Below are 13,760 nucleotides of genomic sequence, written 5' to 3'. Positions count from 1 at the left end.
AACATCCTAGACTAATCTAACCTGGAGACATTCCCCATCAACATCCTGCAACGATTCTGTCTACTTACTGACTTGACCACTGCACAATATAGTCCACAAACAAACAGTATAGTAGAAATAATGTTAATAAAATATGTTTTCCATCATAATACAATGTTTAAAGCTGAAAGCATTTAACTATAGTGAAAAGTATGTTCATATTGCAGTTAGAAAGTGATGGGGAAAGAGCTTCTGTTATCTTTTTTTATTATAGTTTTGTTTTTATTTATGTTACAATTGACTAACAAGACCTCATGGTTGCATGCTGCTTGGATGCTTCCTTCTCATTAGGTCAAAGGAATTTTTTTTTAATTAGTAAGCAGAAATGTACTGAATCCTTTTCCTGTGCCTCTAGCACTGTTCCAGGTAAGGTGGAGAGTTGGGTGGGGCTTTAAAATTTTAATCAAGTTACTGAAATACTCCCTATGACTAAAGGTTTTGCATAGACCACCACCATCAGGCAACCCACAATTATTCTGTCCCTCATCCTTGTTTTACGTCAGAGACAAGTAGTTGTTATGACATTCTAAGACTTTAGACTTTGCCCTGTATTAAAGAAAAGTCATAATCACTAAAGTTGGAGACCCTGGGAAGCCAGGAAAACCAGCGTGGGAGCCGCTGAAGTCACTATGCAGGCTGGGGAGAGGGGCTCCACGAAGACAGTGGCAATAAGGAGCCAAGATGTGCAGTGTTTGGAGGGGGATCAACCGAGTTTGGTGACTGGCATGATTTCAAGGACAAGGCAGAAGAGACAACACAGCTGTGAAATCGTCAGTGTGTATTCTGGCGACGCCACGTGGGTGCAAAGAAAAGGTCTGGTTAAAGTCCCAGAGACTGGGGTGCCGGAGGGGGAGAGGGGAGCGAGGGGGAGAGACCAGGGGAGAGGGGGAAGGAATCAGGGTGGTGAGACAGAGATTTCAGAACAAGATGAAATGAACTCTAACACATGTGATTAAAGAAGCTAAGTATCACACACTCAAGAAACCGGGGAAGTCCACAAGTACTCATTTATCACATACTACATGTAAGGTGTTACGTGAGGAACCAGGGATACACTGTGAGTAAGTGACGCAGTCCCTGGGGCGTAGCTCTCACCACTGAGACACATTAATAACATTCCACACACCAACTCGTTTCCAACACAATTCCCGTGCTGAGAGTGGAAGAAAACACCTACGTTTGATGACGGACAGCGAGCACCACTGCACCTTCTTCCAGCGACTGCAGATCAGCCAGTGGTGGACCCTCTTGACCAGCTCTGCCAAGTGGTCAGGGTCAGACTTCATAATCTGATCAAACTCTGCAAACTGGGAAATCAAACAATTGACTAATGATATCAAAAGACAGATGTGCTTAAACACACAGGGAGATACAAAATAACCAGAACACAAAATCTAGTTTTCTCTAAGTGATCACAAGCCCATTACACAGACATGTCTTAGTGGAGTTTCTCAGCAAACCCAGACACACGTGACTGAATTTTGCTGCCTTTCTCCTCCTTCCTCCACTCCAGGACTCATTTTGTAGAGGTTATGGGGAGGGTGAGTTACTCACTGCTAGTTAGTAGACTCAGTAATAAATGTAGGAAAAAAATCTTAAATGACCATTATAGATGATGGGCAAAAAGGTTTTATGGAGAGAAGAATGAAAAAAAGTCTAATATATCTCTGAACTGGCTCATCCATATTCCCAGATAACTGTTTATAAGTGAAGGTCAGCTCTATAAAATTGGGTACCACCAAAACTACTGTGTCTCTCCCAGTCCCATCCTTCTTTTGGTCAGAAAGAAGAAACTGCTACTAAGAGACAGACAACACAAGAGAAACATCTATTAGGTTATTAAATCACAAAATGCATTATTTCCACAATTTACCACCAAATTGCATATTGATTTCTATCCTTTACCAAATATCCCACTACAATATATTGAGGATGTCACACACCTATCAAAATAACAGCTTCTTATAATGAAAATTAAAGGCAACAGAGATTAAAGATCTTTGAAGATCTGCCCTGTGCCTGCACTGTGTCCTTCTGACTGATTAATTTTTCTGGAGGCAGACAAAACCGAGTGCTTTCTCTGTCAAGCTATAAATCCCTAAAATAGTTATTATAGATCTGAAATAAGAAATGCTGAGTTTCTGATAAATATGTATGATTACAGCTAAGTCAACTATGAATACTTATATATTCATTTTCTCTTAACTTGCTTCCATTTATGATAAGGTTTTCTGCAGTAAAAATATTCATAGGAAAGGGCATACATTGGTAATGCATTACACAGATTTCATCTCATGCCTCAAAATGTGAAATCAGATTTATTTATCTGATTAATTTAGCCTTCAAGGCACTAGAGATATTTATGAATGATTTTGCTAAGTCAAACAAGTATAGTTGTCTATTACATAACAACAATTGTTTAAAATTATGAGAAAGCAATATTCAATCAATATTAAAGAAGTCAAGAGTGGTGAAAATACTAGGAACAGACTGTGAATGGCATGTAACTATTTCTGCATCATATGTATTTAGTCATGAAATATTCCATAGCTCAATTTTGTATCATAGTACAAGACCAGTGCAAGAATCTGTAAATACTGAAACTATGGGTAGCCTAAGAAAACCGTATTAGTACAAAAGCACGCATACAGCCATCCCTTCTATGACTTGACAGAAGTCAGCAGAGACTCCAGTCCAATCTTTTATATGCTATACATCTATCATGCTCTAACAGATCCCGTCCTCACAATGAACATTCAAAAGTACTGTGAAACTTTTAATTACTGAAGCCTGAATCAATGTTTTAGAAAAGCTTTCAACTTGTTTAAAATAGAAGTACTCCTGGTTAACCCTTATTTTAAGTAAAAAATTCAACTAAACAATCCTCTGATTCCAATACTTCCAAAGCTAGAGGAAAAGAAACAAAAACAAAAACTCTATAGAGTGCTATACATTGAAACTTCTCACCAGTGGGAAAATTTTGTGTATGTGTGTCCCATATATATGCATGCTCTAAGTGATTATTTAATTAAAGAATAATATATGGTGATATTAATCTTTCATTTTTTAAATATTATATAATAAAATGTGTCAAAATTTGAAAAAAAAAAAGAATAATATAAATCACTAAACACTTAAAAATATTCACTGACTCCAACTGTCCATGCTAATTATGTTACAGTCTAAAATAAAAATGCATTTACCTTGCCAGGTCTAAAAAATACTTTAGTTAACCCAAACTTGTAGTCGACTTCATTTAAGCCCAAAGCTTTAAAAAGAGCCTGAAAAATAAAAGTTAAATGCCAATTAGGAATTAATAAGAAAGAGTTTATAGCTAATAAATCTCAATTTATCTAGTATTTGTACCTTACAAAATAGTCTTGGATCTAATCTTGCAAGTTTATCTGGCATATACTTTTTATACATGTTGTAGAGTTCATGAAATGAAGCTCGTGATGGGAAACCGCCTTGCATCAAGTCCAAGACAGACACCATACCTAGATTCATTAAACAAACACAAGTTTTACTGCCAATCACTGTACAGAAGTCCAAAGATAATTTGCAAATGATTAAAGAATTTTACAAATTAAAAAGGGTAATTTACAGAAATTATCTGCAATGAAATATTACATAGAAAAATCATACTTACATCATGCTTATGTTCCCAACTTATCCACCACCTAAAAACTACTGCAACCAAATTTCATCTCAGACTAGCTTTTTTAAATATATTCAATGTTGATAATATTTAGTGCTGCTAAGACTGGGGGGGGAAATTACTTTTTAACACACTATTTATGGAAATAAAAGATGCTTCAGGATTTTGAGAGCAGTGCTACAGAATCTGTCAAATTTAAACACATGTATATTTTCTGTTTTAGTGATGACACAGATTTCTCCAACAGAAATAAATGAAGATATCTGCAAGTGATGTTCATTGTGTCCCTGTGTGTAAGGCATGATATTAGAAATAAAATAAATTGCAAGAAAATGAAAATAAAGTAAAACCAGCCTGACTAAATTTTCTAGAGATAAACTACTGGTCTCTTGAAAATTCAAATGTAGTTTGTATCTATTTTTTTTGCTGGCAACCTTTGTGTCACAGTATTGAAGGCAAAGACCTGCATTCGGTTTTCCAAGTTCTGAGGTTACTTCTGGAATAAGATTAAGTCTCCAAGACGAAGACTGGTTCTCACCAGCACTTAAAGCAAATGGAGAAGACAGAAGACTATCTCACTCTAAAGACCCCCATTTCACTCACCTCTCAAAGGAGCTAGTCTACTGGGGTAAAGAGTCTATAGGATGACTATTGACATTCAGTATAACTTTAGTAAATGACTGATTCGAGCCTTGAGTCAGTGTGAGCTTTTCATGGCAGGAAAAGCATAAGAAAAGGCTCAACTATTGATAATACCAGGACTTTTGTTTATAAAAAGACCTGGATTTCAGTCTACAGGACTATTTAAATAGATGAAGAAAATAAGATAATTCAATAAAAAGTATTAGGACGAATGGCTAGACATAAGGAAAACAGAAATAACAGATTCATACCTCACTCCTTATAACCATAATAAATTTCTGCTGGTCAAAAATTTAAATTAGCAAAATAAAATTATCAAGTATTCTTAAACGGGTAGGTTTTTATTTTAAAATAATCTCACTGGAAAGATAGTCTCTCTAGGCAATCAGACTGAATTTTAATCTGACTGACAAAGGTGTAAAACCCCAATAATACTTAGAGATGATGACAGAGTAGGAAAACACACACGTACATTCTTAGTGGGGCAGTAAACCAGTGTGACAGTTTCAGATGGCAATTTGGAAAAATTATTTATGTTATTAATATTAAATGCTAATAACAGATAGTTATCCCTTTGGCTATTTTTCACTTCTATCAATCTATCCTACAACTTGTCACATATGTGGGCAAAGACACACATACAGAAGGTCTATAAATTCACTGGGTCATTGCTGGTAATACAAAACACAGAAATAACTTAAATACTAATCAAATTATACTACAATCTTATGACAGAATATGATATATTAATTAGAAATAATAAGGCAGAGCTTTAGCAAATATAAAAAATATGTTCAAGGCACAGAGTTAAATGGTCACCTTTTTGAAGTGAGACTTCTTTTTACTTATATTATTCTGTACCATTTCATTTTTGTTACAGTGAACATATATAACTATTATAATTTTCAATATAATTATATAGTATATGTAATACATAATTTATATATACTACTATAATATATAACATGCTATATATTATAATAAAACAAAATTTAATACTAAATTAAATATAATATTAAATTTAACTTAATGGAACACACAAAGGCAGTTGTTCTTATGGAAAGAAATTTCCAGAACTAGACTGAGATTCTGGCTCTGTTTGCAGAAATAAAGTAAGGTTTGATTGGTACTGTCAGAATTGTTGCCCATGTACATCAAATAAACAAGTACCCTTAGAAGCGTGAGCATCCCAACCTCTGAGCCCCTTGGCTTGCCCTACCACTGCAGACAACGTAGGAAGTGGCTCACTGAAGTTCTTTAAGAATTTCATGGAGCTTAACAAATTACCAAGTCTATAGTTACTTTCTCCACACTTGAAGCTAATTTACTCTAAAGATATTCTGAGGCTTAAAAATGTAAAAATCACCAAACCAAGTACCCTTCCTTCTAGAGATTCGCATGCCCCGCTTCTCCGCAGGGGAGTCTGGGGAAGCGCCTCCTGGTGCAGTCCCGGCTGGCCATCCTTGGAGCCCTCTCTGCTGCCATCCAGGGAGCAGGCCCCCAAGTTAAAAGAAGACCTGCCTTCTCTTACTTTCCCTTGCTCTCCCTGGGGTTGGCAGATCAGAAGACAGTCCCTTTAGTAAAAGTGTCCTAAATTAATTATCCTCCTTAAGTTGGAAAAAAAATAGAAATGGAAAGGCAAAGGAGAATTCCAATCTTAGATGTCTTTATTTTAGAAAGCGTCACAAATATTTTTACTTCTGCCAGTTATTGGAATTTTTTTTTTTTGCTTTTTCTCATTACCTAGTCATACAACTACCAATTCTAAGCCATTTTACTGTGATTAGTATTATAAAAAAAAAATCAAACTATTATGAATTGGTGGCATCTATTAAACTGCCCACGTAGCTTGTTAAAATGAACTGCTTACTCAAAGAGGAATCCCAGCTAAAGCATTAGTGGGCCACATTCTGCTAACCTAATAGTGCATAAAGCTAAATCTAAACACACTTGACCTTCCAGGACACTGGATGCTCAGTAGGAGGTAAATGATATTATATTAGGCTAACTAAATCCTAAAGAGAAATTTAAATGAGGAAAATAACTAGACTCCAAGCAAAAAATGATCTGAAAAAATTATTACAAAAATGCAACTATACATATGTAGGAATAAAATAGACTTCATTTATTTAACTTTCTGGTGGTGGTGGCGTAGTCACTAAATTGTGTCCAACTCTTGCGACCCCATGGGCTATAACCCATCAGGTTCCTCTGTCTATGGGATTTCATAGGCAAGAATACTAGAGTGGGTTGCCATATTTAACTTTCTAGTATTTGTTAAAATCAGTCAAGAATAAATCTTTATTTCCTAGCCTGTGTATTTCATTGAACAGATATTTACTAAGTCTAGTATATGCTTTGAATTGCCAGGAAGCAGGAACGTGCATACAAGTCAGGACGGTTTCTGCCCTCAAGAGTTTACAGATTAGAGAAAGGAGAAATTAAATAAAATCTGTGACTCTGAAATGAAGGTGCTGGGCACCCTTTGCTCGGGCCCCCTTCCTTGTTGGGGGCATCAAGAAAGGCTTTCACAAGGAAATGACAACAAGCTCAGATGTGAACAATGAAGACAAAGGGTAGATGAGAGTTTATCAAACAGAGGAGGCAGCAGATGCAGAGGCCCCGGGACAGGAGGGAATACAGGGCATTTAAGAAACTAAAACAAAGCCCAGAGTGACTGGAGAGCAGAGAGGAGAGAGAAAACAGAGAAGAACGGGCACATGAGCCAGATCACATGGGGCCTCAGAAGCTGCAAGAAGTCTGCTCTTTACCCCAACCAGAGTCAGCAGCACGCAGCATGTTACGCAATAGAAAGGCATGCTGAGGTTTGAGTTGTAAGGCAGTAATTCTGGACGTATGCGAAGAACAGACCAAGCAGATACAAAGAGGATGGTTAAGAAAGGTCAGCAAAAAGTCAGGTGAAAGATGGTGACAGCTTGAATTAGGGAGTCCCAAGGCTCACTGCTTAAAATGTTCCCACCACAGGCAAGCAGGGGTAATTATGTGGCCTGATGAGATTTCGAGTTAATGCTATGGTGGTGACCATTTTGCAATATGTAAGTGTATCAAATCAACACACTGCACAACTTGAACTTATACAATGTTGTATGTCAATTACATCTCAGCAAATCTGAAGGAGTAAAAGACACACTCTTAGGTCACATGGAAAGCGGCTTGGGGAGACCCAGACTGAGGCCGTCCAGTGTGGCAGCTTCTGGACATGTGCTCTGTAGTTGCACCAGCCACATGTGACTTGTCGTGTCTGACTCATGGACTCCAGGATGCCAGGTCTCCCTGTCCCTCATCATCTCCCGAAGTTTGCCCAAGTTCATGTCCATTGCATCGGTGATGCTATCCAGCCATCTCATCCTGACGCCCTCTTCTCCCTCCACCCTCAATCTTTCCCAGTATCAGGGACTTTTCAATGAGTCGACTCTTTGCATCAGGTGACCAAAATACTGGGGCATCAGCTTCAGCGTCAATCCTTCCAGCAGGTACTCAGGGTTGACTTCTCTTAAGATTGACTGGTTTTATCCCCTTGCTGTACAAGAGACTCTCAGGAGTCTTCTCCAGCTCCAGAGTTCGAAGGCATCAGTTCCTTGGTGTTCTGCCTTCTTTACAGTCCAGCTCTCACAACCATATGTGACCACTGGAAAGACCACAGCCTTGACAATACGGACCTTAGTTGACAAAGTAACATCTCTGCTTTTCAATACACTGTCTACGTTTGTCGCGTGTGTCTATTTACATTTAACTTTTTTTTAACTAAGCACAATTACTAGTCACATTTCAAGGGCTCAACAGCCACAAGTATCTAGTGGCGGCCATACTGCACAACACGGGTACAGATTATTTCCACCCCCACAGAAAGCTGTATCAAACAGCACTGATAGAAGTGGGAAGAAGAACAGGTCCAACAAGGGATACCCAGGTGGAAGACGACTACCCTGCATGGGAGGCAGGAACGGCCAAGCATCAAAGGAGAAGCAGGGACACACGCTGTTTTAACAGCCAAGGACAGGCGATGTTACAGCGACACAGTACAGCCTGATGCTGCTGCAGTCCACTGAGATGAGGTCTGCAAAGAATCGCCCAATTCAGGATCAGGAGAGTCACCAGAGATCCTGCCCAGAATCATCCTGGTGGGAGCTGATTTCTCCTGGGCTCAAGAGTCAGTGGAAAGCAGGAAACTGAGAAAGCAAGAAGAGAATATTCTTGGAGAGAAAAGCAAAACCTTGAGAACAGAAAGTAAGGCCAGAGATGGGAAGGGAGCTGGAAATGTTGGTGAGAGGGAAAGAAGATGAGTTTCAGGGGTGAGAGGCCTCTCAAAGCTTCAGTACAGGTCGTCAGTACTCAAGGTTCCTGAGAAGGCAGGGAGGGATGAATCCAAAACACTACAGTCTCAATGAGGAAGAGAGGCACTTTCTGCTTTCCATCAGGAGGGAACATATGCAGGTAAAGATATTTGGCAGCACACAGGTAAGGTGTTCAGCTTTTGAGTAAAAAGAGGTGAGGCTGCCTGTTGGCAGAGGCTCAGAGACCTGAGGAGGGCAGGGTGAGTCAGACTGGTCTCTGGGGAGAAACAAAACCTGCCGGCCAGGGAAACTTGGTGGGTGGGTATGAGAGCCCTTTGAAGGTTAGTGTTCATGAGTTTACAACAGTGTCAATCTGCCTTGCCTACCTTCTCCATGCAGATGAGGAGAAAACGATTCATCGACAGCTAAGGTTTTAGGAGAGGGGTCACGGGTAGACACAGCTGAGTGCTGAAGAATTGATGCTTTTGAACTGTGGTGTTGGAGAAGACTCTTGAGAGTCCCTTGGACTGCAAGGAGATCCAACCAGTCCGTCCTAAAGGAAATCAGTCCTGAATATTCATTGGAAGCACTGATGCTGAAGCTGAAACTCCAATACCTTGGCCACCTGATTCAAAGAACTGACTCACTGGAAAAGACCTTGATGCTGGGAAAGATTGAAGGCAGGAGGAGAAGGGGATGACAGAGGATGAGATGGTTGGATGGCATCACCAACTTGATGGACATGAGCTTGAGTAAACTCTGGGAGTTGGTGATGGACAGGAAGGCCTGACGTGCTGCAGTCCATGGGGTCGCAGAGAGTCAGACACGACTGAGCGACTGAACTAAACTGAACTGAAGCTTATATAATTAGAGGAGGGCTCTTTAAGAAATAACTACAAAATTATAAATTACAAAGAATATAATATCAGGTACAGGGTTCTAAAAGAAGCCTATATAAACAAGGCACTCTGAAGCTAAAGCAACCTCAGCTTTCTAATAAATCTGCCGCTAAGAGGAGCAAGAAATGGAGTCAGGTTGGCAAGGGGGTTTCAGGAAGTGTCCCAGGCCTGACTCTGTAGGGGGAAAGGCCTGTGCCCTGGGAGAGGCAGGGGCAGTATGCGAAGGATGGAGGACGGGCACAGGGTAAAGCAAACAGTCCCGGGCCCCCGACCTGCGTGGCTGGGTCGGGCTTTGGTGTCCCTGCTTCTCACTCTACTATTTGTAAAAAATAAAAAAAAAAGAAAAAAGAAAACGGCACAATTCCCTTGGCTCCCGTGGAACTTTTCTGCACTTGGTTAAACCATCACTCTCTACCCCTCACCTGGCCATGTCTGTCCTTTCTCAAGGGCACTGTGTTGCTTGTTTGTTTTTTAATAAGCAGAAGAGTGAGAAGCAAGGACGCCAAAACCCGACCCAGCTACATGAAGAATGAACCGCTGTGGGACTGAAAAGGCCATGGCAAGAAAGCCATAGAAAGCACCCACAGAGGGAGATCTGGGCTCACAGCTACAGGGGTTTTTTGGTTTTCTGAGTTATTTTTAATTTATTTTTTAATTGGAGGAAAACTGCTTCACAATGTTCTGTTGGTTTCTGTCATACAATAATGCAAATCAGCCATAATTATACATACATCCCCTTCGGACATGAAACAACAGACTGGTTCAAAATTGAGAAACGAGTACGTCAAGACTGTATAGTGTCACCCTGCTTGTTTAACTTACATGCAGAGCACATCATTCGAAATGCCAGGCCGGATGAAGCTCAAGCTGGAAGCAAGACTGCCGGGAGAAATATCAATAACCTCAGATATGCAGATGACACCACCCTAATGGCAGAAAGTGAAGAGGAACTAAAAACCCTCTTGATGAAAGTGAAAGAGGAGAGTGAAAAAGTTGGCTTAAAGCTCGACATTCAGAAAACTAAGATCATGGCATCTGGCCCCATCACTTCATGGCAAATAAATGGGGGGAAAAAGGAAATAGTGACAAAGTTTATTTTCTTGGACTGCAAAATCACGGCAGATGGTGACTGCAGCCATGAAATTAAAAGATGCTTGCTCCTTGGAAGAAAACCTATGACAAAACTAGACAGCATGTTAAAAAGCAGAAATCAGTTTGCTGACAAAGGTCCGTATAGTCAAAGCAATGGTTTTTCCAGCAGTCATGTACAGATGTGAGAGCTGGACCATAAAGAAGGTTGAGCACTGAAGAACTGATGCTTTCAAATTGTGGTGCTGGAGAAAACTCTTGAGAGTCCCTTGGACAGCAAGGTGATCAAACCAGTTCATTCTAAAGGATATCAACCCTGAATATTCATTAGAAGGACTGATGCTGTAGTTCCAATACTTTGGCCACCTGTTGTGAAGAGCCAACTCATTAGAAAAGACCCTGATGCTGGGAAAGACTGAAGGCAGGAAGAGAAGAGGGTAACAGAGGATGAAATGGCTGGATGGCATCACCAACTCAGTGGACATGAGTTTGAGCAAGCTCCAGGAGATGGTTAAGAACAGGGAAGCCTGGTGTGCTGCAGTCCACGGGGTGACAAAAAGTCGGACACGACTGAGCCAGTGAACAACCACCCCTCCCCTCCCTCTTGAGCCTCCCACCCCTCTGGGTCATCACAGAGTGCCAGGCTGGCTCCCTGTGTTAAACAGCAACTAGCAACTTCGTACCAGCTATCTACTTCACACACGATGGTGTATATATGTGAATGCTCCTTTCTCCCTTCATCTCAATTTCTCCTTTCCCTACTGTGTCCACAAACCTGTTCTATCTGTGTCTCCATTCCTTCCCTGCAAATAGGTTCACTAATACTATTTTTCTAGATTCTGTATCGATGTGTTAACATATGATATTTGTTTTTCTCTTTCTGACTTACTCCACTCTGTATAACAGGTTCTAGGTTCATCCAACTCACTAGAACTGACTCAAATGCATTCTTTTTTTATGGCTGCATTATATACCATTGTATATATGTACCACATCTTCTTTATCCATTCATCTGTCAGTAGACATCTAGATTGCTTCCATGTCCTAGCTACCATAAATAGTACTGCAATGAACATTGGGGGGGGTGGGGGCGGGGAGGTGGCCAGGGGGGTGGAATTCTCAGGTGGCACAGTGGTAAAGAACTCACTTGCTAATGCAAGAGATATGTGTTCAATCCCCGGGTCAGGAAGACCCCCTGGAGTAGAAAATGGCAACCCACTCCAGTATTCTTGCCAGGAAAATTCCAGGGACAGAGGAGCCTGGTGGGCTACCATCCACGGGGTTGCAAAGACTCTGACACCGCTGAGCATGCACACACAACTACTGTGAACACTGGGGTACAAACACTTCTTCAACTATGGTTTCTCAGGGTTTATTCCCAGTAGTGGGATTGCTGGGTCACATGGCAGTTTTATTCCTAATTTTTAAAAGAATCTCCATACTGTTCTCCATAGTTGAAAAGCTTTTATAAATTATACTTCAGTGAGGTAAAAGATTACTGTGAAATAATACTATACACCAATATTGTTCAAATAATTTGTCCATCTTTCTTCTTATAAAGAAAGGAATATAAAAGTCTTATTGTGCTTAAATATAATCAGGATAGTTGTAAATTATTTGAATACACTGGATATATTAAATTGTATTTGAACTAAGTAAAACTCTTGATACACCCTAACATAGATTATAAAATAGAGAAATACCTGAACACTGAAGTTGAGACAAAATTTGAGCTCCTTCAAAGTCATGGCTTGTCATCTTTAAATTAGGCTTGATACAGCGAATAAAGCTTGCTCCCTAGGAGAATAAAGGTACTTTAAAACATAATACATGCAGCATTCTTATTTTTCTAAGAATATCAGCAACTTTCAGAGCATATTTTCATTAAGTTATGAACCTCTCTTAAAATAATCACTAAGGAACTTAAAACAATTAGCATACTTTTATAATGTAAAGCATTTATACCATAATAATAGAAAATAGAAAATAATAGAAAAATACTGTTTTATATTTGAGTGCCAAAAATTGTATTATTGTAAAAAGAGAAGTCTTTCATAATAAAATATTTCAATATACTTAAACAATATATTTCATAGGATGACATACATGTGATTATACTCCACATGTAAATGTATTTATGTGCTACGTTGCTGTGATAAGAAACTGTCCTATGACAAGATGAGTTAATAAAATTATGCCTCTTAAAATTTAGGCCGAAGTGTTAAAAAACAAAAGCCAACTTTTCTCATCATTCTATTTTAGAAACATACAGTAGGTCTCTAAGCTGCACTACTATACATCTTAAAGTTTTGTTAAATGATATGTATTTTAAAAAGCTTAATGGCATTCATTTAGAATCAGTTATCAGATTATGCTGAATGAGGCAGAGAGAACACTGCAATGTACACAGTGAAACTGTTGGGAACTGAGGCTAATACACTGAACATCAAGTAACAGCTTCTCTTCCAAGTAGTCACACCTTGCAAACAGTTATATCAACAATGATGCTCACTGCAAATGCTTTTATATACTTTTTAGAAAAGCTTTTAAAAAAAAATCACAACTATAACCCAACCATTTTACAGTAGCATCATATTTGGGTGATAAAAATAAAATATCTCATCAGATATGGTTTTCAAAGAAGTTTTGTCCTTAAGAGATAAATATTTGCAAACAATGAAGATATTTAAGACGATTTCTTAATGGTTTCAAAACCAAGTCTAACAATAAATTAAGCAATAATAGCACAGAGAATAAATATTTGGCTTTTCAAAATGACTACTTGAAAACAAAGAGTATTTAGTTAAGTTCTGTGGATTTGTATAAAAAAAATCTTCTTCTGAAGTCATGTCTTATTAACATAAGCCACATATCAAATTTCTTCCTATGGTGAATTTTCTTTAAAAAAAACAGAGGGAATTAAAATTCCAGATTTTAAACAAGTCTCTGAGGAACTACTGCCTCTATTAAACAGCATTAAAATACTATGTCCATTTTTTCCATATCAACACTGTCATGCTGGAGAATGTTACCACCAGAGAAATGAAATGAAAATTAATTACATGCACTGTCTTTAAGCCTAAAAAATACATCTTCCTTCTCTATAATAACTAATTATTTTCACTCTCCTGAAGCTAC

At 38.9% G+C, this 13,760-nt stretch overlaps 1 protein-coding gene across 5 annotated transcripts in view; it reads right to left on the bottom strand.

Moving 5' to 3' along the window:
* Positions 1–13,760, bottom strand: part of MYO6 (myosin VI) — a 156,543-nt gene that overhangs the window by 25,672 nt on the left and 117,111 nt on the right. For all 5 annotated transcript variants that reach the window (XM_043438982.1, XM_043438984.1, XM_043438985.1 and 2 more), the window contains exons 20-23: positions 12,326–12,419; positions 3,406–3,536; positions 3,243–3,320; positions 1,217–1,346 (exon numbers count right to left, since the gene is read on the bottom strand). In XM_043438982.1, the coding sequence (XP_043294917.1) occupies positions 1,217–1,346; positions 3,243–3,320; positions 3,406–3,536; positions 12,326–12,419 (433 nt within the window). The remainder of the gene's footprint in view (positions 1–1,216; positions 1,347–3,242; positions 3,321–3,405; positions 3,537–12,325; positions 12,420–13,760) is intronic.

Source organism: Cervus canadensis, chromosome 20 (assembly GCF_019320065.1).
Source record: "Cervus canadensis isolate Bull #8, Minnesota chromosome 20, ASM1932006v1, whole genome shotgun sequence".
Lineage (NCBI taxonomy): Eukaryota > Metazoa > Chordata > Mammalia > Artiodactyla > Cervidae > Cervus > Cervus canadensis.
Note: the sequence above shows the minus strand (reverse complement) of the source record. Positions and strands in the feature narration are given on the sequence as shown.